General features: G+C 45.2%; 3 protein-coding genes across 4 annotated transcripts; 2 read left to right on the forward strand and 1 right to left on the reverse strand.

The window, feature by feature from the left end:
• Nucleotides 1-7882: 7882 nt before the first annotated feature.
• acp7 (acid phosphatase 7, tartrate resistant (putative)) lies at nucleotides 7883-19207 on the reverse strand (the record flags this gene model as incomplete). The annotated part of the gene is given in 19 exon segments (XM_084482433.1): nucleotides 7883-8310; nucleotides 8598-8630; nucleotides 8632-8736; nucleotides 9206-9222; nucleotides 9225-9276; nucleotides 9368-9434; nucleotides 9921-9988; nucleotides 10831-10857; nucleotides 10860-10892; nucleotides 10895-10948; nucleotides 11454-11568; nucleotides 13190-13252; nucleotides 16787-16884; nucleotides 17348-17373; nucleotides 17761-17940; nucleotides 18466-18666; nucleotides 18969-19095; nucleotides 19099-19119; nucleotides 19121-19207. Coding segments are annotated over 19 exon segments (1521 nt in total). The 3' UTR covers nucleotides 7883-8163.
• A 103-nt stretch (nucleotides 19208-19310) lies between these two features.
• On the forward strand, nucleotides 19311-22736 carry LOC311362566 (KATNB1-like protein 1). The gene is made up of 10 exons (XM_084482434.1): nucleotides 19311-19766; nucleotides 20500-20593; nucleotides 20698-20735; nucleotides 20829-21135; nucleotides 21329-21444; nucleotides 21524-21574; nucleotides 21686-21775; nucleotides 21925-22029; nucleotides 22127-22220; nucleotides 22320-22736. The coding sequence occupies exons 1-10, from the start codon at nucleotides 19738-19740 to the stop codon at nucleotides 22350-22352; spliced, it is 957 nt and encodes a 318-aa protein (XP_084338560.1). The 5' UTR covers nucleotides 19311-19737; the 3' UTR covers nucleotides 22353-22736.
• A 332-nt stretch (nucleotides 22737-23068) lies between these two features.
• On the forward strand, nucleotides 23069-25769 carry LOC311362568 (fibrinogen-like protein 1-like protein). 2 transcript variants are annotated; one of them, XM_084482435.1, is made up of 3 exons: nucleotides 23069-23174; nucleotides 23305-23474; nucleotides 23899-25769. In XM_084482435.1, exons 2-3 carry the CDS (start codon nucleotides 23330-23332, stop codon nucleotides 24594-24596), a joined length of 843 nt encoding a protein of 280 aa, XP_084338561.1. In that variant the 5' UTR covers nucleotides 23069-23174; nucleotides 23305-23329; the 3' UTR covers nucleotides 24597-25769. The 2 variants fall into 2 exon arrangements, with proteins under 2 accessions (XP_084338561.1, XP_084338562.1); XM_084482436.1 differs by having other exon boundaries at nucleotides 23072-23174; nucleotides 23280-23474.
• The last annotated feature ends 1010 nt before the right edge of the window (nucleotides 25770-26779 follow it).

The following is a 26779-nucleotide window of genomic DNA, read 5'->3' on the forward strand; positions in this document are numbered from 1 at the left end:
CTGTACAAAATGTTGTATTTTTTTATTTGATAGAAGATAACGCACCCATGCCAACAGGGAAGTCTTAACTCACATAAAGGAGTATTCCTCTGTATTATTAAACAACGTATTTCTTTTTTGTTTTTCCATTCTTTTCCCATATGTTTTTCTTCTCTCCCCCCATCTCCCCGTGAAGAAGTGTTATTCCATATTATTATAGAAATTCCCGTCCAATTTTAGCTCATGGTAAAAGATTTCAAGGTTATCAACTTTATTTTTCTGTTAAAATCCAGCGCTGATGTGTTACAAGGCAAACTTTGGCAACAATACTCTCCACTTTCAAATATAGCCCATTTTTCTAAATATAGCCCTGAAAAACAAAAACCTTCCGCTATTAGACATGAGACTTCATGTCATCATTCGGTTCTCAAGTGAATCATCACTGTGCTACTTTTAGATCAGAAATCGAGGGGTTCAGATCTGAAACGCTGTACTGTGAAGCACACAGCAGATATGCTCTCAGAAAAAGAGTTCTGGGGTACATTCCAGATGCTTGGGATCATCATGTGGATTTATCTCTGAACGGAAAACCGAAATCACCGGGAATATTTTTGCAGGAGAGAACAATCCTCCGTTAAAATCTTACATTACGTCCATCTAGAGATTAGAATATAGAGCCCTTTCATACATACCGACGATTTCTCAAAACATATATTTTAGGCTGTAATAGTTATATACTGTTACCTTGCTAATTTGAGTTTTAAATACTGTACAGCAGCAAATGTACTCCAAATGTACTACTCAAATGTTAAGTCTTTATGGATTTAATTTCCGAGGAACTCCACAATCGATTTTTTGTAAATGTTGTAGTTTGACAACTGCAAAAACTAAATGTGGTCTTGATTATAGCCAATTTTTTTTAATGGAAAAGCACAACCATAAAAAGGCATCTCTGCTAATATGATTATAAAACCATGTAATTCAAACTCACCACCTTACGAAAACACGAGCTGCGTTCCATTAGCCCCAGCCCTGCGCTGGGCTTCCTCCTCAGCCTGACGTCTAATTGGGGTGACACGGGAGCAAACACCAGAACAGGTCTGAGGTGGCAAGGGGGAACACTTGGTCTGGGGCGTCCTCGTGCCAGTCTCTAAACCGCTTGGTTTAGCTCTGCTGTTAGAACAAATACTTGGAAAGCACCACTCTACCATGTGGGCCTTGGATCTCCCTGGAGCTTAAATACAGGACAAATAAAACCAAGTTTGGGGGGGGGGGGGGGGGGGGGAGAGGTTGGTGGTCAACCACAACAACCCGTGCCTCCTGCTTGAGGCCTCCCACGACCGACCGCAGACCTACTGCACTGGCCTTGCACTAGACGCTAGACAGCTCACATGACCGCTGTCAGACCCGGTCGTGTGCCTCATCTCAGTCTGGGTCGGTTGCAATGTGCTCGTAAAAAAATGTGGACGGCTTGGGAATCGGTCGTGCTCTTAGATTCACGTCCATTTCCGTCCATGATGGAGTCAGATGTTCTCATCGTAATCTAGACAAACTCTTTTGGTCAGCTTTCTCATCTGCTTGCTAGAAACGGCTCTCAGAGAGCAGAAACATCTGGTTAGCCGATCAGAATAAAAGATGTGTGATTTATACCTGTGTTTTTGTGTGCTTTTTGTGGATCCTCGACCAGTAGTGGCATAGCTGCATGATAATGAGTTATTCAAGTATTTCTCCTCATCCGGTGATTCCTCATCCTGTCGTTGTAGGATAGTGTTATATTGCACAGGGTCACTGACATTGTGTAGTCTCTTTCTAGCATTTAGACATTTAGACATTTAGGCCATCTCAATTACAGGTCTTCAATGGTTCCTGTAGTCTAACACAGACGCTTCTCAAATGAACGGAATGACACAGACACATATTTGATCAGACCATCTGGACTGTGCACCGTCTGATGGCGGTGAAGTCATCAAGGTGTTGTTATGGTCACAGAGTCCTCCGCCATCGCCGCCGCTTTTTTGGACGGATTCTGTGAATAGTTCACCATTCATAAGTCTCAGACATCTGTGTTTTTCTGTCTGCGAGACGGCCAGTCAATCACTCTCCTGCTGAGGGGTAGAGGAAGAGGAGGGGCGTACGGAGAAACAGACAAGACAGACAGACGGACTGACAAACGGACAGTCCACTAGAAATCGTCTGTGATCTCTGAACTAATTTCATCAGCCCCGCAGTGCGGCGGTCTACTCAGCTGGCTCTCCTTCAAAACCAATCTACCAGATATGCTCTCCTGCAGATGATTACCTTCACAGCCTGATACGTGGTTACGATGAGCGATCACGCTCAGCATGTTGTGTTTTTCTTCCCGGTTTCCCCTTCAACGTTCCTCACTTTTCTTAATTGTTTTCATGCATGCCTCACGCTCACACACTCACAAACGATCGGGTTGGCCCTTCAGAGTGCTCATCAGTCAAGGTCTCCTCTGTTGACCTCTGGACACGAGGTGGAGCTGAATGTGGGACTCGACCACGCCAGACGTACACCTCAGCAGGTTCTGAATAGAAGTACTGTGGCAGTGATTATCTCCACAGTACCATAGTGTTATCTTTTTGGGAGGGTGCTGAAAAGTCCAGTACGGTAAGCCCTGCCGTGTCAGAGGGCGACAGTGAGATTCCAAATCCATTTCCCTTGGCACATAAGGTGTTGAAATTATGCCTGGATGTCTGGAGCAAGGTTATGACCCTGTCATATCACTCTGGAAGAGCTGAATGCTCTCGTTAAAACATCATAGAATTGCTCAGTCCAACATTGTGTGTCGTGTCAAACCAGGACTCAGGAAGCTGTTTAAATTGGCTTAATGGATCAAGGTTCCCATCCCTCTTTATATCTTTCCCCAAGTGAGAAGCATAAAGTAACATACCATATTCTCAATATGCGTCTGGAGTTTTGAGGAGATCACAAACTGTGGGTTTGTAATGTTTTAAAAAGGGCGGTATCTGGCATAACGGAGGGCACGTCCAAATGTGCATCACGTCATTCCTATCTAGATGTTTTTTTCTTTCTTAAATGCACAGGACTTATTGTTCTACCTGTATTTGCAATCTGTAACATCCAGTAGATCTCCCTTGACCTTTCCATTGCCAGATCTACAGATCACTGTTTCAGCAACCCCAAACGTGGGCCATTTATCTAAATTCAGTGCAGTTTTCCGCACAAATGTAAGGCAAGTCAATTGAAATGGATCAACAGTAACATCAAACTGCATCAGCATGGACAGTACAGGACAATTCACAGAAACAAAAGCTCCAAGAGGTCTTTAGAGCCAAATGTGAGAACATAACCAAAGTTAAGAGACATGACGATAATTGGACAGAAATTACAAATTACAAGCCGTTGGGGTCACTCTCTAGGTGACATCCTGTATTATGGGAAAAACATGGTTGATGTGCCAACCGGCCATTAGCCAAGCCTTTTGTCATCCCCGTGTCCCTGAAATGAGGGAGTGCAAGGAGAATTTCTGAAGAGTTATTATACCCCTGTGTACAGGAGGAAAATATTTAAGATGATGAATAGGCCTGCATAATTTATATTGCAGACCAAATCATCTGTTTGACATCAGAAGCATTCAAAAGGTGAAGAAGTGTCACTCTTGACTCAACTTCATATAACACAATGATGATGCCCTGTCTATGCGTGGTCATGTCATGAAACGACTTTTGCTGCAGAAATGAGTGTTTCTGAGAGGAGCACAAGGAGAGTTTTCTCTAGGGTCGGCCACGGGTTGCTCGATGAGGACTTTACGATGCAAAACGGGGCCAAGAGACATGGTCTGGTGCTCCCTCTCCCCACAGAGGTGGACTTGGTAGCACAACACTGTTACCCTCTCAAGGACCCTGAAGTGCAAAGGTTCAAAGTTGAGGAGCTGTTGAATCTGCCCCCCTCCTGAGGGGAGACGTCTCTTCTAGCGCTCTCTTGGAAAACAACCGGGCGTGGTTCACTCCCTAACCTCTGACACAGGGCCTGCTTTCTGCAGCAATGACACAGCTGTGCTACCACCTTGTATGCACACGGCTCAAGGTCTAATTCAAAACACACAGAAGACAGCAGGTTCAATATATGATGCAATCTATCCGGACAAATGGAAAGTACTAGTAAGAGCACAGGAATGCACAATAAAAGGCATAGGGAAATAATGTAGTATAAGCAGGGCACCTTTTACCATTAAATTGTGCAGACCAGATGAGAACGGGACTCTGGCCAACCTAATTGGTTCCTGCCTGGTTAAACACCAATTGACCATCAATTAAAGAATCAATCAAAAGTTGCACTGATTCGCTGAAGGATCATTGGCCAGAGGAAAACGCTCTCAGGATGGGTGCAGCAGATGCTCAGGGGCTCATGTGTATTGGAGTAGTCGCGCACGTGTGGCCAGTGCTCTTCATGGAAAATACTAGCGCAGGGGAGAACCGCACATGACACATTGTTATGGTCTGTGTAGCCCCTATGCTCGTCTTACATACGTTTTAAAACAAGCAAACAAAGCAGTACCGTGTCTGCCTCTTACATTATTGTGATTTACACATGGAAACCACAGGACTCAGCCAGCTTCCAGCTTCCTCGCAGTCTCCTTGCGATAGTCCTCAAACCCCGAGCTTATAACCCTCTCTGTTTTTCTGACCCCCCGGCTTACTCGCTTCCCCACATCCACCAAAATAATATTCTCCCCCCCGCTCCTTTCAGTATAATACATCAGGTTTTAAATTTTCTCTGACAGCGGAAAATGTGCTCTTGATTCACTCCACAAACTTTGTTGGAGTGTAAAATAAAATAGAAAAAACAATAACAATGTGAGGACGGCCTGTTTCGCCTGCTGAGACGGTCCTGTTGTTCATGCCTGTATTTGCAGGGTCCTGTAAGTCATCGCCGCAACCAGCGTTTACTCTGGGAGCTATGTGGAGAATGTAAGGAGAGATGATGATGTGCTGTGGGGGTCCGCTCAGCTGTGGGTCGCCGTGGTCTGAGGTTGCGGAACAGTGAACAGCAGCACTTTCTGGGGTTTTGGATGCACACTGGGCTTCTGGATTGATGGAACTCCCCCGCCACCCACCCCAGGAGCAACATCTGAGGCATCTGAATTCATTACACATGGACCCCCCCCCCCCTCAATTCTGTGGGGGTTAAATCTAGTGCTCCAGCCCTCCACCTTGAACATATCTGTTGAGTAATAGCAATATGCTGAAGCCGTCTCCTGAGTATTGGTGGGGGGGAGCGCCAGAGAACACATTTGAATAAATATCTATTGTGTGGGGGCGGGATGTGGTAGCTGACTAGAAGAACATGTTGTTCTTTACTGGAACAGTGTCACTGGAACATGTCCTTAAAAGAGGATATGCATTCCGCTTCCAAATGCCTCACATGGGGTCTTTGAAGCTCAGGTCTTTACGGATGGGAAGAGGCAACATTTGGATATAGATATGTAAGGAATCGCACTGCTGGGAAGGGGGCAGTGTCAGTGCTCTGACCTCACACAAATCAAACAGAGGGAGGTGGAGACTTGGCCAATAACACATCTGGGAATAAGTGCTGAGGCCACGTCGAGCTACACAGTCCCCTTCCTCCTACTATCATTCTGCCGGGACGAACAGACCTGAGCTGGTTTTCATCAGCACATTTGTGCATCACTGTGTGAAGAAATCCTTGGCTTCTCCTAATTAGCTGGAGACTAATAGTCCATTAGTCCACTTAAGGGGGCCATTAGATTAGTCCAGGTAAAGGGGCCATAGGATTAGTCCACATAAGGGGGCCATAGGATTAGTCCACTTAAGGGGGCCATTAGATTAGTCCAGGTAAAGGGGCCATAGGATTAGTTCATATAAGGGGGCCATAGGATTAGTCCACTTAAGGGGGGCATTAGATTAGTCCACATTAGGGGGTCAGAGGATTAGTCCACATAAGGGGGGCATTAGATTAGTCCACATTAGGGGGTCAGAGGATTCGTCCACCTAAGGGGGCGAATCCCCCCCTTAAGGTGGACGTCCAGGGCGTTGATTCGAAGGGGGTACATGGATTAACTAGGAGACTAACGACAGGAAACTATTTCTGTCATCAAGGACCCTCAGTGTGACACCGCAGTCCCACTGCGCCCAGGTCGCCGTCAGTAATACGAACAGCGTATTTCGGCATCAGCCCTTGGATCTGAAGAGACGTGCTCTTTTTTTCCTTTCTGCTTTCCTTTTTCCTGGATCACCATCAATCTTTTTCCTCTTCTCTCTTGGAGGAGGAGTAATTGAAGATGACAAAAACATGTAGACTCAAGGCCATTACCTTTGATACGCTTGTTCCATAGATAAGAACCTTTTTATCCTTCGTGGAAAACATTGCTGACCATTGTCAGAACTATGCTTTAACCATACACACGTTCATAAAACGATTTATTGAATCGTAAATGTGGTTCACGTTCTAATGTCAATGCATTAAAGGACAGATTCTTTATTTATCTTGTTTTATTACATCCTGGATCAGTCTTTCCAGAACTTCTAACCTGTCTCTGTGGTTCGTACCTTGGAAAATGTCCATACGTCTTCTACATTTAACAGCACATATCATAAAGAAGAAAAAATTGCCCAGAAGATTAGGAAGTGTAGTTACGCTTGCTGAGCTGTACGGACATGAGCTGGTCAGAAAGTGTACCCTTGATGATCCTTTAAATTATGTACATCTTGCTGTTGCTTGGCAAGTGATCCGACAGGTTTCAGCCTTCTGAAGCAGTGGATCTAAACCACCTGGATACGAACCGGTACCAGGCAAGAAGAAATTATATATATCTTTTTTTTCTATATATTCTTTTTTTCACTTCCATAAAATTCCATAAATATTGTTTTTACAGTTGATTTGTATTGTACCTCATAAGATTTAACAGTGCGATAAGCAACTGGGTGAAATCAACCCAGCTATAGTTTCCAAATGAAGTAACTTTGCATCTGGTGCTCTCAAGTTTGCAAAAATCGCATGCATACATAAGTTATTTCACAGCCTACAAATGCATGTTACTATGCAGTTTGTGTTTGCTTATCATGATGCACCACCCAGCATCCATATTTGATTGTGACCTTATAAGGATCACCAATTGAGTTGGGCAGATTGGTTTGAGATTCAGTTTGACTTAATTATACGTGTGATGCAGTCATAACTGTTTTAGGAACTGTGAGACTGCTACGGTCCATCAAATAAACAGTATTTTAGACTTTTAATTGTTAATATTGGTCCTATAGTTGATATGTTTACTCAATTTAATGAGCTAGGCGTATAACTTGGTCAAAAAGCTACAGTAACAAAGAAGACGAGGAGCCTCTTCGAAATGAATTGGAGCTGATCCTTAATGAATGGCACACATGCACACACACACGCACGTGTGTCCACGTGCGTGTGTGTGTGCATGCACACACACACACACGCATCCATCACACAAAATGTGTGATGGATCGTGGCGAACAAGCCAAGATCCATCTGAAACAGCACTCTGACGTTTAGGAATATAAACTACCATAGTAGTGTGCGTCATGAGATATGCAAAACCTTTCTGGGAACTGTGCCTTCTACTCGTCTGGATGTGCCCATGCCAGGCACATATCGCTAAGGTTACACAATCAGTCCAAATAGTCCACTGCAGCTGGCCTGCGGTCTCAGCAGTCTAGTCTAGTTTGAGGTCCTGATCGATGAGCACGGAGGCCAGGTCCACGTCCAGCGGCCCGCGGTAGTACCTACCTGTCGTCTGTTGGTGTGGATGTGAAGGAGACCTTTCGGTAGCTCTATTCTGTGTATTTGGTTGGTGCATTAGCGTCTCTCTAAAGACTCAGAGAAAGTAGGATAATTGGTAACCCATGACAAAGTCACTAAATATTAATTTTAAATCATACCTTTCTTTATGCTTTCTTTAGATGACCACATTTCACTTAAACATTACACATCCTAAAATACATACATTAGTTAGCAAAAAAGGACAATTGTTTACAATTGTTTGGTTTTGTTCAAGCTGAAATATTAAAAAGTTTGTAGAAATTTTCCGGAAAAGCCACCGAAAATTCCAGAGAAGTAGAATTGAACAGTGCAAACGAACAAAGTGACAGTAGTGCATAGGCGGGTTCTGAGATCATTCAAGGGTCCTCTACAACCTCCCCGCTGAAAACAGCATTATTGAGGGGTCCACAGAGTGCAGAGAGAGGGCTTCAGCGTCTCAGTACCTGAGAGGATGGTCCGTCTCAGAGCTGGACTCAGTAACCAGGCGTCATAGCCATGTTTGTCCTTTATAATCCATATGCTGTCTATCGTCTCACCGGCCTGGAATAAAAAGACAAAAAGTGTGTTCAGATTAATATTCACCGATGACCCTTAAATTTGGTTGTCTCCCAGACCACCCAAACACGCGTATGGAAAGAAATTCATTCGAGTGTCTCGTGGAGAGGAGGTGGAGGAGTTTAGCCTTCTCTCTCTCTCTCTCTCTCTCTCTCTCTCTCTCTCTCTCTCTCTCCTCTCTCTCTCTCTCTCTCTCTCTCTCTCTCTCTCTCTCTCTCTCTCTCTCTCTCTCTCTCTCTCTCTCTCTCTCTCTCTCTCTCTCTCTCTCTCACCTGAACGTCCGACACCTGGCCGAGGTAGAGGTGGGGTGTGGTTGACCACTTGCATGTGGGTGTAGCCGTAGTCCGTGCTGCGGAAGGCGCTCCAGTCTTTGGGGTTGGGGTTGAATCTATCCGTCTTCTCTTTGCAGCCCTGGGAGTGCAGCATCAAAAACAGATCACTAAACAACACATTGTTAACGTTGCCTGTCTGTTAAGTTTGCTTCTCCTGGAGGTGGCCCCATGAGGGTCCCTGCCTCATGGGTGCCCAGGCATTTTCGGTCTTGCCTTGGTGTGAGGCCAGACCGCACCACAGTATGCACATTACTCACTCCCCTTCTTGTGGTTGTGTGTGTGTGTGTGTGTGTGTGTGTGTGTGTGTGTGTGTGTGTGTGTGTGTGTGAGACAGGGAAACCTGTCCTTTTCTGCCGGCTGCACGACCGCAACCACATAAACAATCAACCGTGCAGAACAGCTGGGTAGCCAGAGAGGGTGGAGTGTGTGTGTGTGTGTGTGTGATATGTGGCATGAAAGTGGTTATATTTGTGTCTCTATAAAGGTGAATGCTCATGTTCCTCCCCAGAAGACTAGAGACGTGGAACATAGTGCTGCACTCCACTCACAGCAGAGCCGGTGATGAGTGCACGGGGGCCTTGGGGTTGGTGTAGGGCTCTGCCAGGCTGCCGTTGAACACCTTCAGAGAAGGGATTCAAAAAGCGCCGGTTAGAATCCTCATCCAGGTAGAAAACAGACGCGGGTTACCTTATGGGCAAACAGGAGCCAACCTTGTCCCCGTACACCGGCCAGAGTCTCTCGTAGGTGTGCTCATGCGCCCACAGCTCCAGGTCCACCCTGGGGAGGGAAAGCATTGGGAAAGCATCACTGCCATCCTCTGGCAGTGGAAAGACGCACAAACCCGCTGCCTAACCCGCCCTCCCCTCCGTCTACGAGGCTTTCCCCGCAACGTTTGTCCGATTTCGCCGGCGAAACAACGTGATGGCTCACGAGATGGTGTTTGCTGTGGACGTTACCAGTGGGTGATCGGCGACAAACAGACTGGGGTCTGGGTGGGAGGAAATGAAATGCAATACAAATAGGGTTTGGAGGAAAGGCCCGCTGTCCCGGGACGACCGCCAGTCCCGGCGTCTGCTTTGGTCGTAATGATGTGTGTTTGGATTGCTCTAGTGTGCTACCAGCGAGCGCTGGGCATTAGCAGGTCTGAGCATGCAGGAATGTAAGCCATGCCAAAAAGGAAGAAGAAAAAAATAACACAGCCATTAAGGAGGCTGGCAGCTGTGTGTGTGTAGGAGGTTTTTGGAGGAGCACTCAGAGGCCTTACCGTGGAGGTACAATAGATCCTCTAAGCCCGGTGCTGCTGGTTTGGTGTCGTTGCGTCCTCGTCTTACCTGAACACAGACAGACAGACAGACAGACAGACAGACGGTCAGACAGACGGGGTGAAAGCCGGACTTTAACCCATGAAGACTCAGCGCCGGTATGTAACTCTGCCACATCACTGCCTCAGCATCAGGCACATGGCGTTCTATGGAAACTGGTCATCTTGCATTACGATAGCGTGTGTGGCTCACCATGCATTAGGGTGGTATGATGTTCCCCCCCCCCCCTTAACTACGAAGGGGGCAATTAAAGTGTTTTTTAAAGTGTAAAATTCCACAAAACAAATCCCCTAATCATTTTTGTACGTAAATCGAGTAAGCCTTTTACAGCGGGACACACTATTCCACACGTAGCTGGTAGCCACATAGTTTGCAGAGCCCTTTATTACATGAGCTATTTATTTCAACATGTCCACTTGGCCTGCGCAAACCCGTTTGGTAAAAATACAATAATCATAATTAGCATGTGTTTTATTGTCGTGTCTTGCATAATGACACATAATAGTCATTTACGTCGTACTTGGGCCAAGCAAAAGTGCAGCACCGCCAGAACTGTGTTTGCAATTACATATTACCCAGTTTCTCCCTAGGACTTTCCCATAAGTAAGTCCTATTACATCTACAATTAGGAGGCACTGGGGATGTATTGTCTAGCATGCACACAGTGCTGTAACTACCTTGCAGAAGACAGTTTAAACACCAATACATTCCACACTGTACGATGTCTCTGCTGCCCTAGATACAGTCCAACAGCACAGTGTGAGACTTAGTCAAGCTTGTGTATGCAACACGAGTGGGCTAGTGTTTGCAGTATGAGGCGGGCCGTGTTTTGGGGTGGTGCAGGGACCTACGAAGGAGTCAAACGTGGTGCAAGTCGTCACTGGTCGTCGTCGGAGCAGTACATGGGCCGGTGTGTCCCATGGTGATGATCCCAGGGACGGGCTGCCGGTTCTCTGGCCTGTTGGCCTCCTAGAGCACAGAGGAGCCAGCGCAGAGCGTTAAGTGATGCTACTGCTGGGCTGTATAATATAAGCACCGATGTTTCAGATTAGCTAGGAGATAGGGGGGGGGGGGGGGGGGGTCATTAACCAGGGTTGGGGGTTTCATCCCCCCCATCCCACCCTTGGGACCCCTAAGACAAGTGACCTATGGTCGGACTCAAATCTTTATAAAGCGCCATTCGTTCAACTGATTTGAAATGTCTTGCACAGTAAAAGCATGGAAAACAAGATGATTTCTGATGTGCTTTGTTTGAATTCCAAATATATATTTAGAATAAAAGGTAATAAGTGAACACTCAAAAGTATTCACAGTGGTGGTAAAGAGTATTTATTTAGATGGCCCGGATTTGGGCCTGACATGGCGAAACGCTGCAGCGGGTGTGCCAAGATAATCTGGTGCTGATTGCATTAGGAAAGAAGAAATGACCAAGATAAACACTAGCAGAGGAATGAATAACTGGGTGGTAACTGACCTCCAGGTCCTGCTTCAGCCAGTCGTACTGCCTGAAGAGAAGCTCCTGGCCAAACTCGAGGTAAAAGTAGACCTCGGTGGACAGGGAGATGATGTGGATGGGCCCTATGTTCCAGCTGAGAACACACATTCACATTTAGGGCATTAGCCAGATGCTTTTATCCAAAGCGACTTACAATCAGTACATTTGTCAGATGAAAGCGAAACAATATATCGCTGTCGATACAGTAAGGATGTTCATAGTGCCAATTACTAACAATTGTTGGGTTAACCCATTCCCTGTATACAACAAAGCTAGCGTGGATAAGACGCTACTTAATGCTAAGTACTATTTTTTAAGTGCAAGGACGTACAACATACAATAATTACATTAAGTTGTTACACAACAACGATGCTACGTGACCCTACCCCCAAACGCAGTTATGGATGGGAGAAGATTTGTCCAAGTGTATGGGGACAGATACATCTTAAAAACTCATGTCAAGGCTGCTATGCCAATGTGTACATACACACACACGTCTTCTTTTGGTAGCTTGTGAGGAAAATGTTAAATCATGTTAAAGCTGCTATGGTACAAGGGTCAAAGAAAGAAAGAGAAAAACACACATCACCATAGCTACTATGGGGCCTAAACACACTGCTATCAAGGAGTGGATGAGCAGTTGAGACGGAGCCAGGAATGATGAGTCAGGACGTTGGAATAGCTCTGACGGCTATCGTTTTCAGAGAGCGAGAGTGAGAGTGAGAGTGACAGAGAGAGAAAAGGAAAAAGAGACAGAGAGAGACGGAGAAATAGAAAGGCAGAGGGTGGGGGAGAGAGAGAAGAGAGCTAGAGCGAGGGAGACGGAGAGTGACAGAGAAAGAGAAAAAGAAAGAGACAGAGAGAGAGAGAGTAACAGAGAGAGAAAAAGAAAAAGAGACAGAGAGACGGAGAGATAGAAAGACAGAGGGAGAGAGACAGAAGAGAGACAGAGAGGGGGGTGTGGAGGAGGATTCCCTCGCTGAAAGCGTATCATGGGAACATAGCTCTGAGCGTGTGTGCATGTACCGTGAGGGAGGAAGAAGAAGAAGAAGAAAAAAAGTATTTCCATTATCAATCCCCCAGCAGTCCCTCCCGTCTGTTTTGAATGTAAAGGGGAGAGAGGGGGGGGGGGGGGGGGGCACGGGCCAGGGAAGCCCCTCTCAGCTCCTGAGCAGGCCTGTCTCGGTCTGGGTGCTCGGGGAGAGAGAGTGAGGCCTGGGCAGCTGAACCTGAGATCTTCCAAAGGGTATTATGTTACCGACGGAGAGAGAGAGAGGGACCCCGTGGCAGAGCAGCCCCCCAATGTAAAGCTCCTTTGTGTGGCTCCTGTGGATGCCCTGTGATACGGAGGCTTTTCTGCTGCCAAATCCCCTTCTGTTTGGTCTGAATTACAGCTCATTAATAGCTACTTAGGTTCCGCAGGAGGTGTGGGAGAGCAGCACGCACGTAGCCCTCTACCGTATGGAAAGAAATTAATCTCTCTCTCTCTCTCTCTCTCTCTCTCTCTCTCTCTCTCTCTCTCTCTCTCTCTCTCTCTCTCTCTCTCTCTCTCTCTCTCTCTCTCTCTCTCTCTCTCTCTCTCTCTCTCTCTCTCTCTCTCTCTCTCTCTGGGGTTCCCTGGAATATTTTGTGGTCATAATTGATATGTTTACAAGGGGGAATGCTGAACGGGGCCATACAGTGTTGGCATTATGCATTGTTTCATTGGTTCCTACCTGTACCACAGGCTTTCCGTCTGGCCTGGCATGCTGAAGCGGTTCCTGTAGTTTGAGAAGTTACTGCAGAACAAACAAAAGAAAGAAGGAGATTGGACAATCATGGAGCCGCGATCAGCATATCCTGTAGTCAGCAGTCAGGATATCAAAAAATACCAAGACGTCTGTCTGCCCTTCATGTTTCGCGGGACCAATGGCAGAGCGGAGATAGACTTTAAAACATGGCACGAAACGATGCACTCATTACCCCAGATGTACTCTCACTATGGACCTGTGAGTGTCTATTTGTGAACACAGTTCTGTGTCGCGGTGCGTTTTCTGTGAGTTCTGCCAGGTAGCTTTTAGTAGGACGAGGGTTAGGGACACAAAGTACAGACGGCGGTGAAAAAGAAAGCACATTCAATTGACTTGTTGTTGCTTCATGAATCAGACATGACTTCATACGTAAAAGTACATACCAAATGTAGAAATAACGATTTGTTTTTGGTCAATCATAGTCTGGGTTCTGCACAGTCTGATTCATCCTGCACATTAAAAAAAGGAAAAGATAAAAAAGAAGGCGTCCGTCCCGCCCGCCAATCAGTATCTTTTTACGGCTTAGAATGTTTGGGAAAAACCTCGGTCCATTAACACTGAATGCGTGGAATGATGGCTTTCCTATCTTATGTAAGACAGGGAGACAGGGAGGAGGCTGGGCCTAAGGGGATGCACACACACACACACACACACACACACACACACACACACACACACACACACACACACACACACACACACACACACACACACACACACACACACACACGCTTAATAAAAGGCTAGGTCTTGAAAGGTTAATATCAGGTATGGGGGGGGGGAGGCTAGAGAGCAACGGGGTCAGAGTTCAAAGCCTTAGAACGAGGGGTCAAGGGGAGAGAGCGATGGACGGACCATCTTGCACATAGGAATTAAATGCAGACTGTGGCGGAAAGCATGTGGTTTCTATGAGCTGCTGGGTCTTGATTGGTCAAACGGCCAAAGCCTGGTAATTGGCCTGGTCTGTTCCTAAACTTTATGTAATAACTGCAATGTTAATTGTATATTACAATTGAAAAATTAGTACATATCCTTAATCTGGGTTTCTATTTTCTTCTACTAAATACACAGCCTATTGTCAGACAGATGCTGTGGAGAGAGATGAAATAAAGTTTTCTGGCTTGACCAGAGAGCCACACGTTATGAACTTGAACGAGACTGTGTGGCTGTGTTTATACTGACACCTTGTGGTGACAAGGTGAAACTAACATGCGTCAGGCTAGCTGATGACACTGCAACAACTGAGGGCACCTGATAAGCCACCACGTCGTCGAATTTATGAAACACACAGAGATGATAACAGAAAAATTGTATTTGCCTTTAAGGTAACCAATCTTTTGGGAGAGCTTTGGGTATAAATCCCAGACTAGGATGGGGAGTGATAATAGGAGAATAACTAATTCCAACAAATTTTGTATTTAGTCACTTGGACCAATCCAAAGACACTCCGATGAGAGTGCTCAAATCTGCCCTTTCCGTTGACTGATGAGCCGTGAGTCCACAAATCCTCCGCCTGAATCCAGTCTGGTCGGAGAGAAGTGCGGTCTGGAAGAAGCCTATCTCTGACTCTCATCACCAGCCTTTGTTTCAAATGGCAAACGGTCACTTCCTATTCCCACTGACAGCACAGTCAGTGTGCCGCACATTGTGCCCTGCGGGACAAAGACGCTCTTGATTAGGAGCTTTATGTGTCGCACGCAGCGCCGTCGGTCTCATCACGGTGGAATGCTGACTACCCCTGTGGTCTGGGCCTTCTTCTTCGTCCTTAGTCGTCGCTTCCCTTTCCCCCCCGTGTTTGAGGTTGGAAAGGCGGCTGGAGCGAAGAAGTCAGAGGCTGGAAGGTTTGGACGTTTCAAACCAGTGCTCAGGACTAACAACACAAGTATAATAGTAGCTTCGGAAGAGAGGAATGAGTGGCTCGACTTCTGCTAGCGCGCATTATGTAACGCGTGCGAGCGAGCGAGCGTACTTTATCCCATATCGGTTCATTCTTTTTTTGGGGGGGGTTTTCTTTCGTTTTTTTGAATGCCAGAGGAAAGCCAAGAGAAACAGACTACTGTTGGAGAATTTTCTAGATTAAGACCAGGTGGCAGAGTCACATGACACGCGGCCCAGGCGCGATGAAGGCTCGTCGGAGGAGACCAAGGGGCACACAGCCATTACAGATCATAATCCAGAGGCTTAGTGTTCCTTCTCTAACGTCTGAAGCAGCCCTGGAACACAATATGTACCAACACAAACAGACACACACACACACGCACACATGCAGGCAGCATCTGGTTGGGGCTCAAACAAAAACAAACAGTTAGCTTCTCATCCCCGGCATCAAAGCCATCTGATTGGCTCGCGGCTGTGGAATTACATCTTTGTTTTGTCAATGGAAGGCATTCATCAGGGAGGGGGTGGGGGGGGTCGGGGGATGATGCCCGGGCCTCAAGGGATTAATTGGCCAACCTGATTTCCATATCCGACGTTAGAGGCTGGAAATCATCCAGGAGAGGTGGTAGGGAAGAGACAATGAGCCTGGTTGATAAATCACAGAGAGCAGAGAGATCAAAGTGGAAAAGATCTCATCTATTCTATCGAGAAGCGGATCAACGTGGTCCATACGACGCATTTCCTTTTCTCATCTTGCAACGCTCACTCCAGTGGAGAAAAACCAACAACCTTTCCAAATAAATAAATTGGAGGGAAATGTTTATTTTGTGGATTGTATGATGCATTCAAGAAAGCATGTAAGACACAGATCACCAACCAATACAATACAACACCACCAGCAATACGAAAGAGGTGGACTAGCCTGCTTGCGTCTTGGCTTTGGCAGACCTTTCTTTAGACCTGTTTAGATGCTGGTGGTGGGTGATGTGTCTCCAGTCCTTCCGAGCCTGAAATAGAGCCCATCTGCAAGCTTCTCTGCACCAAAACGCTCTCCACAGACCAAAGTATTCAGTGCAGTGGAAAACCTGTGGTTGACCAGAAGCGGTTTTATTTATGTTGTTTTTTCTTCTCCCTGAGTGTTACTCCCCCACCATTACCAACCCCTCACAGTTAACCAGCCACCCAGTCACGGGGTATTTCATTTCATTTTGTCGGGGATCTGGCAAATCTCCGCTGGCCGATATTAAATACAGAGTGTACACCAAAACACATTAATAACAGTAATCAGTGATGGGTACGGGGCCTGGCTGGGATGTGGCGTAACATGTAAACAGTGAGAGGGGGAAAAGAACATTGGTAGATGGGGGCGCGGGGGTGGGGGGGGGGGGGGGGGCGGTGCACAGACGGAACGCTTCCACGCTGAGTCACAGCGCTGGGAAGCACTTGGTACGGCTACCGTACACACACACACACACACACACACACACACACACACGCACACATAAGTATCGTGACTTCCACATGTGGTTGGGTGTAAACCAACATTATGTTGACAGCTGCAGCGGAAATGGCACACATGTTGATCAACATGAAGGGGTGATCAGAGGAGGACAAACAGGGAGATTCACGCGAGGGTCTACTCACTAGGCAGATTCGTGGTTGCCAGGACAGGTCATGTAGGGAACGTAGGCGGCGATGGACTGGATCTGTCTCATGAACTCATCGCCGACCCTCGCATTGTCCTGAGAAATAACGGCTACTTAGCTGGTTGGCATCAGATAATATACACAACATAATATGAAAATGACATTAAGCCGACTGCCATCAGCTACAATGTGTTTCTTCTGGGAAGTAACATATCACATTTTCCATTAGTGAATGGAGAAAAGTGACAGTTAAAAACCACGTTTACATTTTTCTAAGGCAAACGTAGGGTTTTTAATATCAGGCACCAATGGTGGTTCTTCCGCATGAAAACATTCATGCTGTTTTTCTATTTCAAAATTTCGATATTATACTTTGTGGATACTGTGACTGGAAGCAATTTCAGCAATATTAATTCAATATTTGTATATCCTGTAACCACTATTTGAGGACAAGCATACTGGCACAGCAGTTTCGATCAAACTCAATTCAAAGAAAATGATAAAGACAAATAGCCGAATATGTATAAGTGAGAGAGAAAAGCAGAAGTGTTCTACGTACGTCATGCATATCATAGGCAAAGTCCCCTGCAAAACACACACAACACAATAATGAATAAAGGTACAAGATAACAGAATGGATACTTTCAATTGTTTTGAGGATGTAAATGTAACTGTAGGGTTGAAATGTTTTTTTTCTTTGTACACTCTGCGTACAGGCTTCAGCAGCTCATTTCCAATCCAGAGGATGATAAAAATCCCATCTAAATGTAAAGTTAACGTATTGTCAATAATGTGATAGCATATTGGAGTCGTTCAATCCCCATGTCCACAGCCTAGCTGTAAGCATCCTGGAGCATGCCTTGCTGCTATCTGCTTCTTAATTAATAAATTCACCTATGATAAAAAGCATCGGCAACAGACTAAAAACTAAACAGTTCTTCTAGGGAGGTGGTCGCCGCCGACAACCGGTACCTATGTGCAAGATGGCATCCAGGATTCCTAGCTGGGTCTCCTTCTGCAGCCGGGCCAGGGACTGGGGGTTCTCGTTGCCCAGGTCTCCATACAGGGCGAAGGCGGGCTGGATGCTGGTTTCATCGATGGGTTTGAACCAGAACATGTCGCTCCAGCCCATGTCGCTGCCACAGTGGTACACTAGGAAAAAAACAATACAAAGACAGGGGCTCTATGACCTTAACTACCCCAAACTAGGTTCATGTAGAGATTTGATTTGTGCCAGGGTATGTAAAAGGCCCTTTTTTAAGGGTTTGTTTTTATGTTGGGTTTGCTTTTAAGGTGCTTTATGAATCGTTATCACTAAACTTGAAACTTATACTCAAATGCACTCACACACACTCACTGTCTTATGTAAGAGAGGAGAGACAGGGCATTATGGGACACACACACACACACACACACACACACACACACACACACACACACACACACACACACACACACACACACACACACACACACACACACACACACACACACTTGCTGGACAACAGGGGCGGAGCCAAAACTCAACCAAGCAAGCCTCCAGTACACAGACCTATCCAGCACCCTCCTTAGCAAAGAGGTCCTTTCGGGTGAACGAACTTGCAGTGCCCAAACAAAAAGTAAATCGTACTCTCTGTAGACAGCTCTGAACCCACGTGTTGTTGTCCCAGCACCCACCATAATGGGAACCTGGCTTGAGGTCGCTGAGCATGACTCTGTGGATGAACATCTTCCTCTTCTCGTTTCCCGAGTCCACAAACATAGTCAGGCTCCCCATGGCAATCTTGTGAAAGAGAATGTCCCCCCAGGGTCTGTACTCCACCAGGCTGTCGGTACGGTTGAAGGTGGTCCACGTGACCACCATGGATCCAGGGACACCTGGGAGCAAACACATCGGTTACTACCAGCCTGGCATGGATACACTGGAGATGAGTCACAGGGCTTAGGCTCCCTCAGCGATGGACTCCCCCATGAGGGTTAGGAGAGCCACTTGATGTTAATACTGTAGGAGAGTGCAGCGACGTTTTCGATCATCTAGACTTTGACACAACATTCACCTATTGGCTGATTTAAAAACAACACTTTCAAGTGACTCATGGGATTCAAAATACATCAGACTTCAATGGCACTAGAACTCGGCACACTCAGAACAGATAGGGAAAAATACATTCAGATCCTACCTGGATAGGAGAGGTGCACCTGCTCTGGCTGGGTAAAAACAGGAGGATCACTGAACACCAATAGTGGTGCAAAGCACAGCAGGGCACAGGCAGCATATACAGTTGTCATCTTGACCATGGAGCTGGATCACACAGCCTGAGTCTCCTCATGCAAAAAAAAGTTGTGGACACGACAGGAAATATAATGAGGAATTCACGTTTACAGTCACATGATTTCTAACAACAATTACATTCCACATGAAAGTGATTTGAGGAAGTGGACTATCAAATGACTTTGGGAAACTGAATCTTTAAAGCAAACATTTCGAAATTGGCATGAAAGAGGTTGCTTGGTTGCAGATGTTCACCATAATTCAGTAAGCCAGAATGATTACACAGTGAAGTGAAACTAATCCCAGTCAGCAGTTGTTTTTCCTTTGTAAACACATCGGGAAATTCACTGTATGTACTATCAAATAGACTGAGCAACTGGCTTCAAGTCCCATGCAGCAGTTTATCAGTAGACATATACAACGGCCAATTGTTCAAGGGCGCTGTCTGGACACTAGAGTGTTTGTCTCGGCCATCACTTAAGGATGTGTTTGGATTTGAAATCGTCACCAACAGCCAAAGCAATAAAAGACACTAGGGGGAGCACTACCCAGTCTGGGCACACTGGGAGTTGGTTCATCTGGGTGAGATCATTGGAACTGATCTGGTTAACGTGGATCTCTCAGCGTTCATCCCAGATGACCAAGAACAGAGGAGAAAGGCGACCTTAAAGTGTCCGATGGTCTTTGGCAACCACTGGGTAGGAAGGTAAGCTAAGCTTGAGCAGGGTTGTAAAGCATCGCTGTTAGTGAGCGCTAAAATACGTATTGTCTGAGCATCGCTACTGTTGAACATGAGGAGGGCGAAAACGAGATTGTTTGAAAACCTCCCGAAATAGTTTTTTTTATGTTATTAATGTTCTTAAATGTAGTTGTCAAATACTCACAAGAACTTCAGCTGTGGATGGTAAATAGTTCCTGACTACGTCATCGGCAAAGTCATAACAATGTGCAGCTGAATTGTGGGTAATGGTGTGTAGTTGATGGTTTGCCTATATGGGTTCTTTATAGGGTCAACGTTTGGCAAGAACGTTCAAATAATGACATATTGTTGAAAATGTGTTTTTTATATACATATGCACACATCTATATATTATTTAGATATTATACAGGGAAAGTGAGGTTGATGTCATAAAGTCTTAGGGCACGCACATCGTGACGTCACATCGCAGTGACCAGAGGTATAGGATCGTAGAAATGTTATTAGTAAGTAATGGTGTTTTGGTCACTTAAGTTATTAATCGTGCATGTATTTGTCACTATGGGGAGACGTTGTCGTGTTTGAAACTGCCTGACTGCCTGAACGTTTTTATGAGCCTAGGATAAGGTATATTTACTTTTATTTTGGATTTTACATTACCACAACTCACTCGAGGCATTACAAAAATGCCTTTCCCTTTTTGGGTAAAAAATCCTATAACATTTATTAAATTTTTTCTCAGTTCTTTGATGGATTCTAACCTTGGAGATGAGCAGTACTTGGGTGGAGTCCTGCCCCAGGATGAGGTCCACTACAGTGAGGAGAATCCAATGCAGGTGAACAAGCCGCATTTGAACGGCGTGACCTAAATCTATCTTTAATATTCTTGTGCAAATATCTGTGCAATATTTGCCTCATAACCTTTTATTCCTTTCTTCAGGTGGTGTATGCCAAAAAGGAGGAGTTCATCAGAAAGAAGTAAGAACTTTTCATTGCTTGTTGCACTCACTCTCTTCCATGCATTTTAGGATATTTGATAAAACATTAACAACCGTGAACATTTGCGTTCAGATTCCCGGCGACCAGAACCGGCGGCACCAGCAGCACGGGCCGGGCAAAGCGGGTGGTGTCGTGTAAAAGGAAGACCCACCACCTGGTCGTGGTGCGCAGGAAACCGCCTGCGGCTGGGAGGACGTGCGGCACGGGCAACAAGGAGAACGAAGTGGCGCGCACGGAGGAGCCGCGCACATGCATGGATTACGACGACACGGGCCAGGAGATGATCCACGTGGATCCCTGGGAGTTCCCTTTAAATGTCAACAAGCATCAGGGTGGAGGAACAGGTTCTAAGCACACAGACTGCTTCACCCTTGGCGAGGTTTGAAATAGGATCTTTCGCTGTTGTTGTTTTTTTTTGTTTTTTAAGTTTAAAAAAAAGCATGTCCCGGGATGGTGACCTGCATGAGCAGGTAGATACGATGAGTGGGTAGAGGGATGGATGCTGGATGAAGGATAGATGGAGTTATGAAAGCATATATATCTGAATGCGGCTTTTTGGGGTTTATTTTCAGCTCACGAGAGATCATAGCTCCATGGTCAATGTGCTCTTTGGAAGAAACCTGCGATTGAAAGTGGCGTCGACTCTGTGGCAGAGGAATGTTGGAGAGCTGTTGACATACTTCCTGAGGTAATTATTGCTTGTAATTAGCACTAGTCTACATATAACATACATCTTTTTAATACACCACTCCAACTCTTTTTCCCAGGATGGAAGACACTGGTGTGATTGTCGACTTTCTTCCCATCATAACCCAAAGGTAATGTTTATTTATTTTTCTATATCAATATCTATCTATTTTCTAATAATATCAATATCACATCAAACTGTGTGTGTGTGCGTGTGCGTGTGTGTGTGTGTGTTACCTCAGCATTCACGAGGACTCTTCTGGCTTCACTATTGGCTGTTGCGTGGACCTTTTCCCCTTCGTCAAGAAAGTCCTTTCTAGTCCATATGAAGAGTGGGTGTTCTCCTGAGTTTGTTATTGTGATGACATGCACAGCAGCAGGACTTATGACCCAACCACACAGTATGCAAGCATTGTGCTGAAAACACAATGGTAGGATAATAGAAATAAAAGTAGCTTTTTCTTTTGTCTTGCTTCTACAGGTACGTCGCTGTCGGCTTAAAATGGATTCAGTCCGTTCTGAAGAAATGGTTTGAACAACTCCGAGCTAGTGGCCTTACTGGAAGGACTAATAAGCATTTGGATAAGTAAGAATCAGCATGTTATGAGTCATTCTTAGATAGATAGATATTTGCTACAATTTGAAATAACCATCGTTTCACTATTTTTATGTTTCTGTTCTAGAAACTTCCAAGTGTTCAACCAGCAACTGGTGAACTTGTGGCACCACGACCCGGGTTCGAGCTTAGTCCTGAAGATGCCCCCTACCTTGGCAAAGGTGAGCAGAATGTTCCTGAATCCCTGGCTCAGCGGTCAGCCACTGTCTGCTCTCTTGGTGCTATGCAAATTTTGATTCTTTTGTTTGTTCCCCCTGTAGGTCATAGATTCATATCTCTCCCAACTCAGCTGATGCTGTCAGCCTTATTAAAAGCTCCGGATGGACTTTTCCAATCATGTTCAGAGTGTTGTGTTGTTGTAGTCACGGTAGAAGGATGTATTTTTTTTGTCATGTTAATTGTAATTATTGTAATTATTGTAATGAAAAGCGGAGCATGTAGCATTTGATTGTTTGCCATTTCTCCAGTTATGTATGAAAAAAAAAAAAAAAGGTCATAGCATAACAAATAAGTTTGGTCTGTCACCAAACAACGTGGTGTTATGTAACTGAATAATTTATTTTTATTTATGGAAGGTATTTATGATTCAGAACTTAGGAGAAATTATTGTCTAAGTTGTCTATTGTCTAATCATAAGCTATATGTGTTAAAATTGAATAAAGTTGACTCAATTTGCCTTCATCATTGTGTGCATTGACTATCCTGCTACCCCCTTGGAATCCCCCTCAAAACAAAAAGGCTATCCCATAGCATGACCCCCGCCACCGACATCCCTTCCCTTTGCAGTCCTTAAGCTTAAGCTACAGCTGGACTTTGGACTCCTACTGTAGGTGTATTACTGTGTGAATGATAATGGATTTTACAATCTGGTGTGTGGCTCTGGGTGAGTGGGTGTAGTGTCTCGAGTTGAGACATGAACATGGTGGGGGGGGCTAAAGTCCTGGCGTGTGTCACCTCCATGGACTCTGGATCCAGATAATGCCATCATGCTCAGCCTTGTTTGCCCAACAGCGCTTGTCATTCCGTCAGTTGAAGTGTGTATTTGTGATTGGGACTCAGGGTTTGATTTGGTTTGGACGCTGTTTTTCATCATTCCCTGCTGGCTACACCTGAAGGTCTGTATTTTGGGTTTGCATTTCCCTCATAAAATGTAAAACTTATATGCTCTTGTTTACCAAGTCAAATCTGATCATGATGGTGGTCCTTGGTGTCCTTCATAGTGTTCACATAGTGGTCACTCCACAGTGTTGGTTTTGGACAGAGGTGAAGGATGAGGGGTTTGAGATGTTGGCTGCTAGCACTGCTGGCTACACTGCTCGGTGGTAGAGGAGCAGGGTCTCAGCCCATCCAGGCCGGGAACCTCCACCTGTTAACCACAGAGGAGCACAAACTGGTCCTCAACCGCCAAATGAAAGGTAGGGTTCTTATTTTTTTTGCATCACACTCTCAATATAAACTCTTATCCTGGCTGTAAACCAATGTATCTGCTACGGTTACTTAAATTATAATTGAGAATGTTATTATACACTTTCATCACGTCCAAAATCAGTGTTCTGGCAATCTTCAATCTATTCAAACCAGATGATACACGTTGTTACAGTGTGACTCATTAACTGGTATATTAACAGTCGCACACAATTGAGTGTAACAATTGAAAGACTTCAATCCCACTTCCCTACTTCAAATACACATCTTTGAAGCAGATTCTTCACAAATTAGCTTATTTGGGATGAATTGGCATGAATGACACTGCATACAAATGATGCACAATGCCCACCATAAAGATCAATGATCATCAACCCTTTATCTAATCAATAAGACCATTATCCTTCCCCCTAGGAGTGCTGCCCAGGGACTGCCATGAGATGCTGGTGACCTCATCGGGCCAGGCCAGAGACGGCGTCTACCTGATCCAGCCGGGGCGCTTCCCCGTCCTGGCGTCCTGCGCCATGCAGGAGGGCGGCTGGACTGTGGTGCAGCACATCACCGTCAACAGCAGCGTGAGCTTCGACCGCACCTGGGCCGAGTACAGGCAGGGCTTCGGCTCCCTGACGGGGGACCACTGGCTGGGGAACCAGCACCTCCACGACCTGACCCGGGGGCCCGGGCGCTACAAGCTGGGGGTCAAGCTGGTGGACAAAGACGCCGTCACCAAAGCCGGGGAGTACGACCCGTTCCTGATCGAGGACGAGGCGGCGGCGTTCCGACTGAGGCTGGGGCTGTACCAGGGCACGGCGCTGGACGCCCTCACGCAGGACACGGAGAACTACCTGCACGACAACCAGAGGTTCACCACCAAGGACCGGGACAACGATAACTACTTCCAGAACTGCGCCAAGCTGGAGTTTCAGGGCGTGGCGGGAGGGGGCTGGTGGTACGACGCCTGCGCTGGCGCCAACCTCAACCGCAGGAACGTCATCTACTGGCAGAAGGACTGCAACAAGGAGCACCTGTGCAAGTACGCCTGGATGATGGTGAAGCCCTCGGAGACGGTCAAGTTGGTGCACACAGGAGAGTGCAGGAAGGACGAGCTGTAGAGGAGGAGGATGGTTGGGGGACCCCTTCGTAGGGCTTGAACAGCGGGACGTCACGTCACAATGACAGCCTCCATTTTGGAAGAATAGGAGCATAGAAAGGTTATTGTGTTTTGGTCATCGTTTGATTTATTGTGAAATGAGTTGTCATTATGGGGAGAGATTGTTGTGTTTGAAACTGCCACAGGGTTTCTCATGCAAAACAAAGTTTTGATGAGCCTAGGTCACAGTATATTTATGTTTATTTAGGATTTGATATTGCCACAACGCTATCTCAGCATCACAAAATGGGCAGAGTATCGCCAACAAAAAATCCCATAATGCATTCTGATGTACAAGCCCTATTGAGATGCTTAACGTCCTATTCATAAGAAGCTCATATATTCTGTCCATAACCTAACAGTAATGTAGCCGATGATGTCTTCAAAGATATTGTGATTATGTATTTGGAAAGAGGGTTTGGGGGACTTTGATGTTAGCTCATCCTAATGTTTACCCGATCAGAAGGTTAATGCCTGTCTTGGATCATGGCAAGCATAATCTAAATGATCTTGTCCTAACCCTGACCACATCAGCAGTTTCAATCATTTTAGATTGTTTGGGCATCTAACTCATTATTCAAAGTGACTATAGCAGCTAACTGACTAGCATATTTATGAAGATGTAAATACAGTAGGAACCATAATTATTAAAAGTTGTTGTAATGATGATGAGGAGGAGGGGGAGGAGGAGGAGGAAGAGGTGAAGGAATTGGCATTTGGCATGGCTATTGCAAGGCCCCCTCTATAAAGTAACAATGCTAACTATCTTTAGTTCAACATTTTATTCAAATACCAAATAACATGATCACAGAATACCCGAAGAGAACAAAGGATAATTTCATCCATCACAAAATATTTTACCTCTTTCACTCTGATTTGTGGTTCTTCACAGTTAATATTGAAGCATACCTTGACTTTGCAGCTTATTACACAAATAGACATACTTTGCAGATAATTAGGCAATCCCATTTAATACTTACGGAAGCTTTAGACCCTTAAATGTACAACATTGATAAAAGAAAATGACTTGGCCAGTACTTCCTTTGCTATATTTTTGTCTGTTATTTTAATGAAAAAAACAATTCTTTAAAATGGATTTGGACTGCAAGGAAAAAATAAAAGATTTCTTCATTAATTTAAATCCTTAAGAGAGGGCTATTGTCAACAGTGGATAAGAGGCATGTGTTATTGCAACTGTTTCATTAATGCATGACTCATACTGATATTTCTGAACTGCATTACAACAGAGCATTGGCAATTTGGTCATCTATTGATTTTCCCCAGGGTAAATACATATTACGTTTTCATCATCAAAACATTGATCTTATCATGAGAAGGGAGTGATACGCAAAGAGAGATGTTAGTTATTGTAATGACTACTCTTCCATCCAGCCACATACAAACACTCCTTGTTTTTGCAGTTTTCTTTGTTTGTTTTTGTGACCCAGTAAAAATAAAGAAACTGACAAAAGATTTTTAAATATTTCATAATATTTTTGTAGGATATTGTCATGTGTCACATTTCAAGATGTTTTCTGGTGTAAATGTAAATGTTGTTTAAATTGCAAAAGCTGTGCAGTAAAAGCTTAGTTCGTTTTTTTCTTCCTTAATGCAAATGGCACGTGTGAGAAGGCTTGGAACTTCATCAGTTACAATCTTTACATAGCAGGCAGATTCTGACATCAAAACACAACCCATTAGCCCTTTGAAGCCACAGAGCAATATCAAATCCATGTTTTGCATATCAATACTGACACAACATCAACAATACAAAACAATGTATATTTGTGTGCAGGGAATCACTTGTGGTGCGTGATTGTGTGTGTTGTGTTGTTTTGTGTGTGTGTGTGTGTGTGTGTGTGTGTGTGTGCGCGCACACGCATGTGTGTGCGCGCACACGCATGTGTGTGCCTGTGTGTGTCTGTGTGTCCATGAGCTCACATGTGCCTGTGTGTGTGTGTGTGTGTCCATGCACACACGTGTATTTGAGTGTGTGTGTGTGTGTGTATATGCGTGTGTCTGTGATACAATGAGGTTATGTGCATACTTACATTGGTCCCAGACGCATACATTTGCATTTTTATATAATTTTTTTTTACCAATTAACAATATAAATAGTGGAGCAATTTCACAAAATTCTCCCAT

This window comes from Micromesistius poutassou (genome assembly GCF_964030765.1).
Source record: "Micromesistius poutassou genome assembly, chromosome: 17".
In the NCBI taxonomy this organism is placed as follows: domain Eukaryota; kingdom Metazoa; phylum Chordata; class Actinopteri; order Gadiformes; family Gadidae; genus Micromesistius; species Micromesistius poutassou.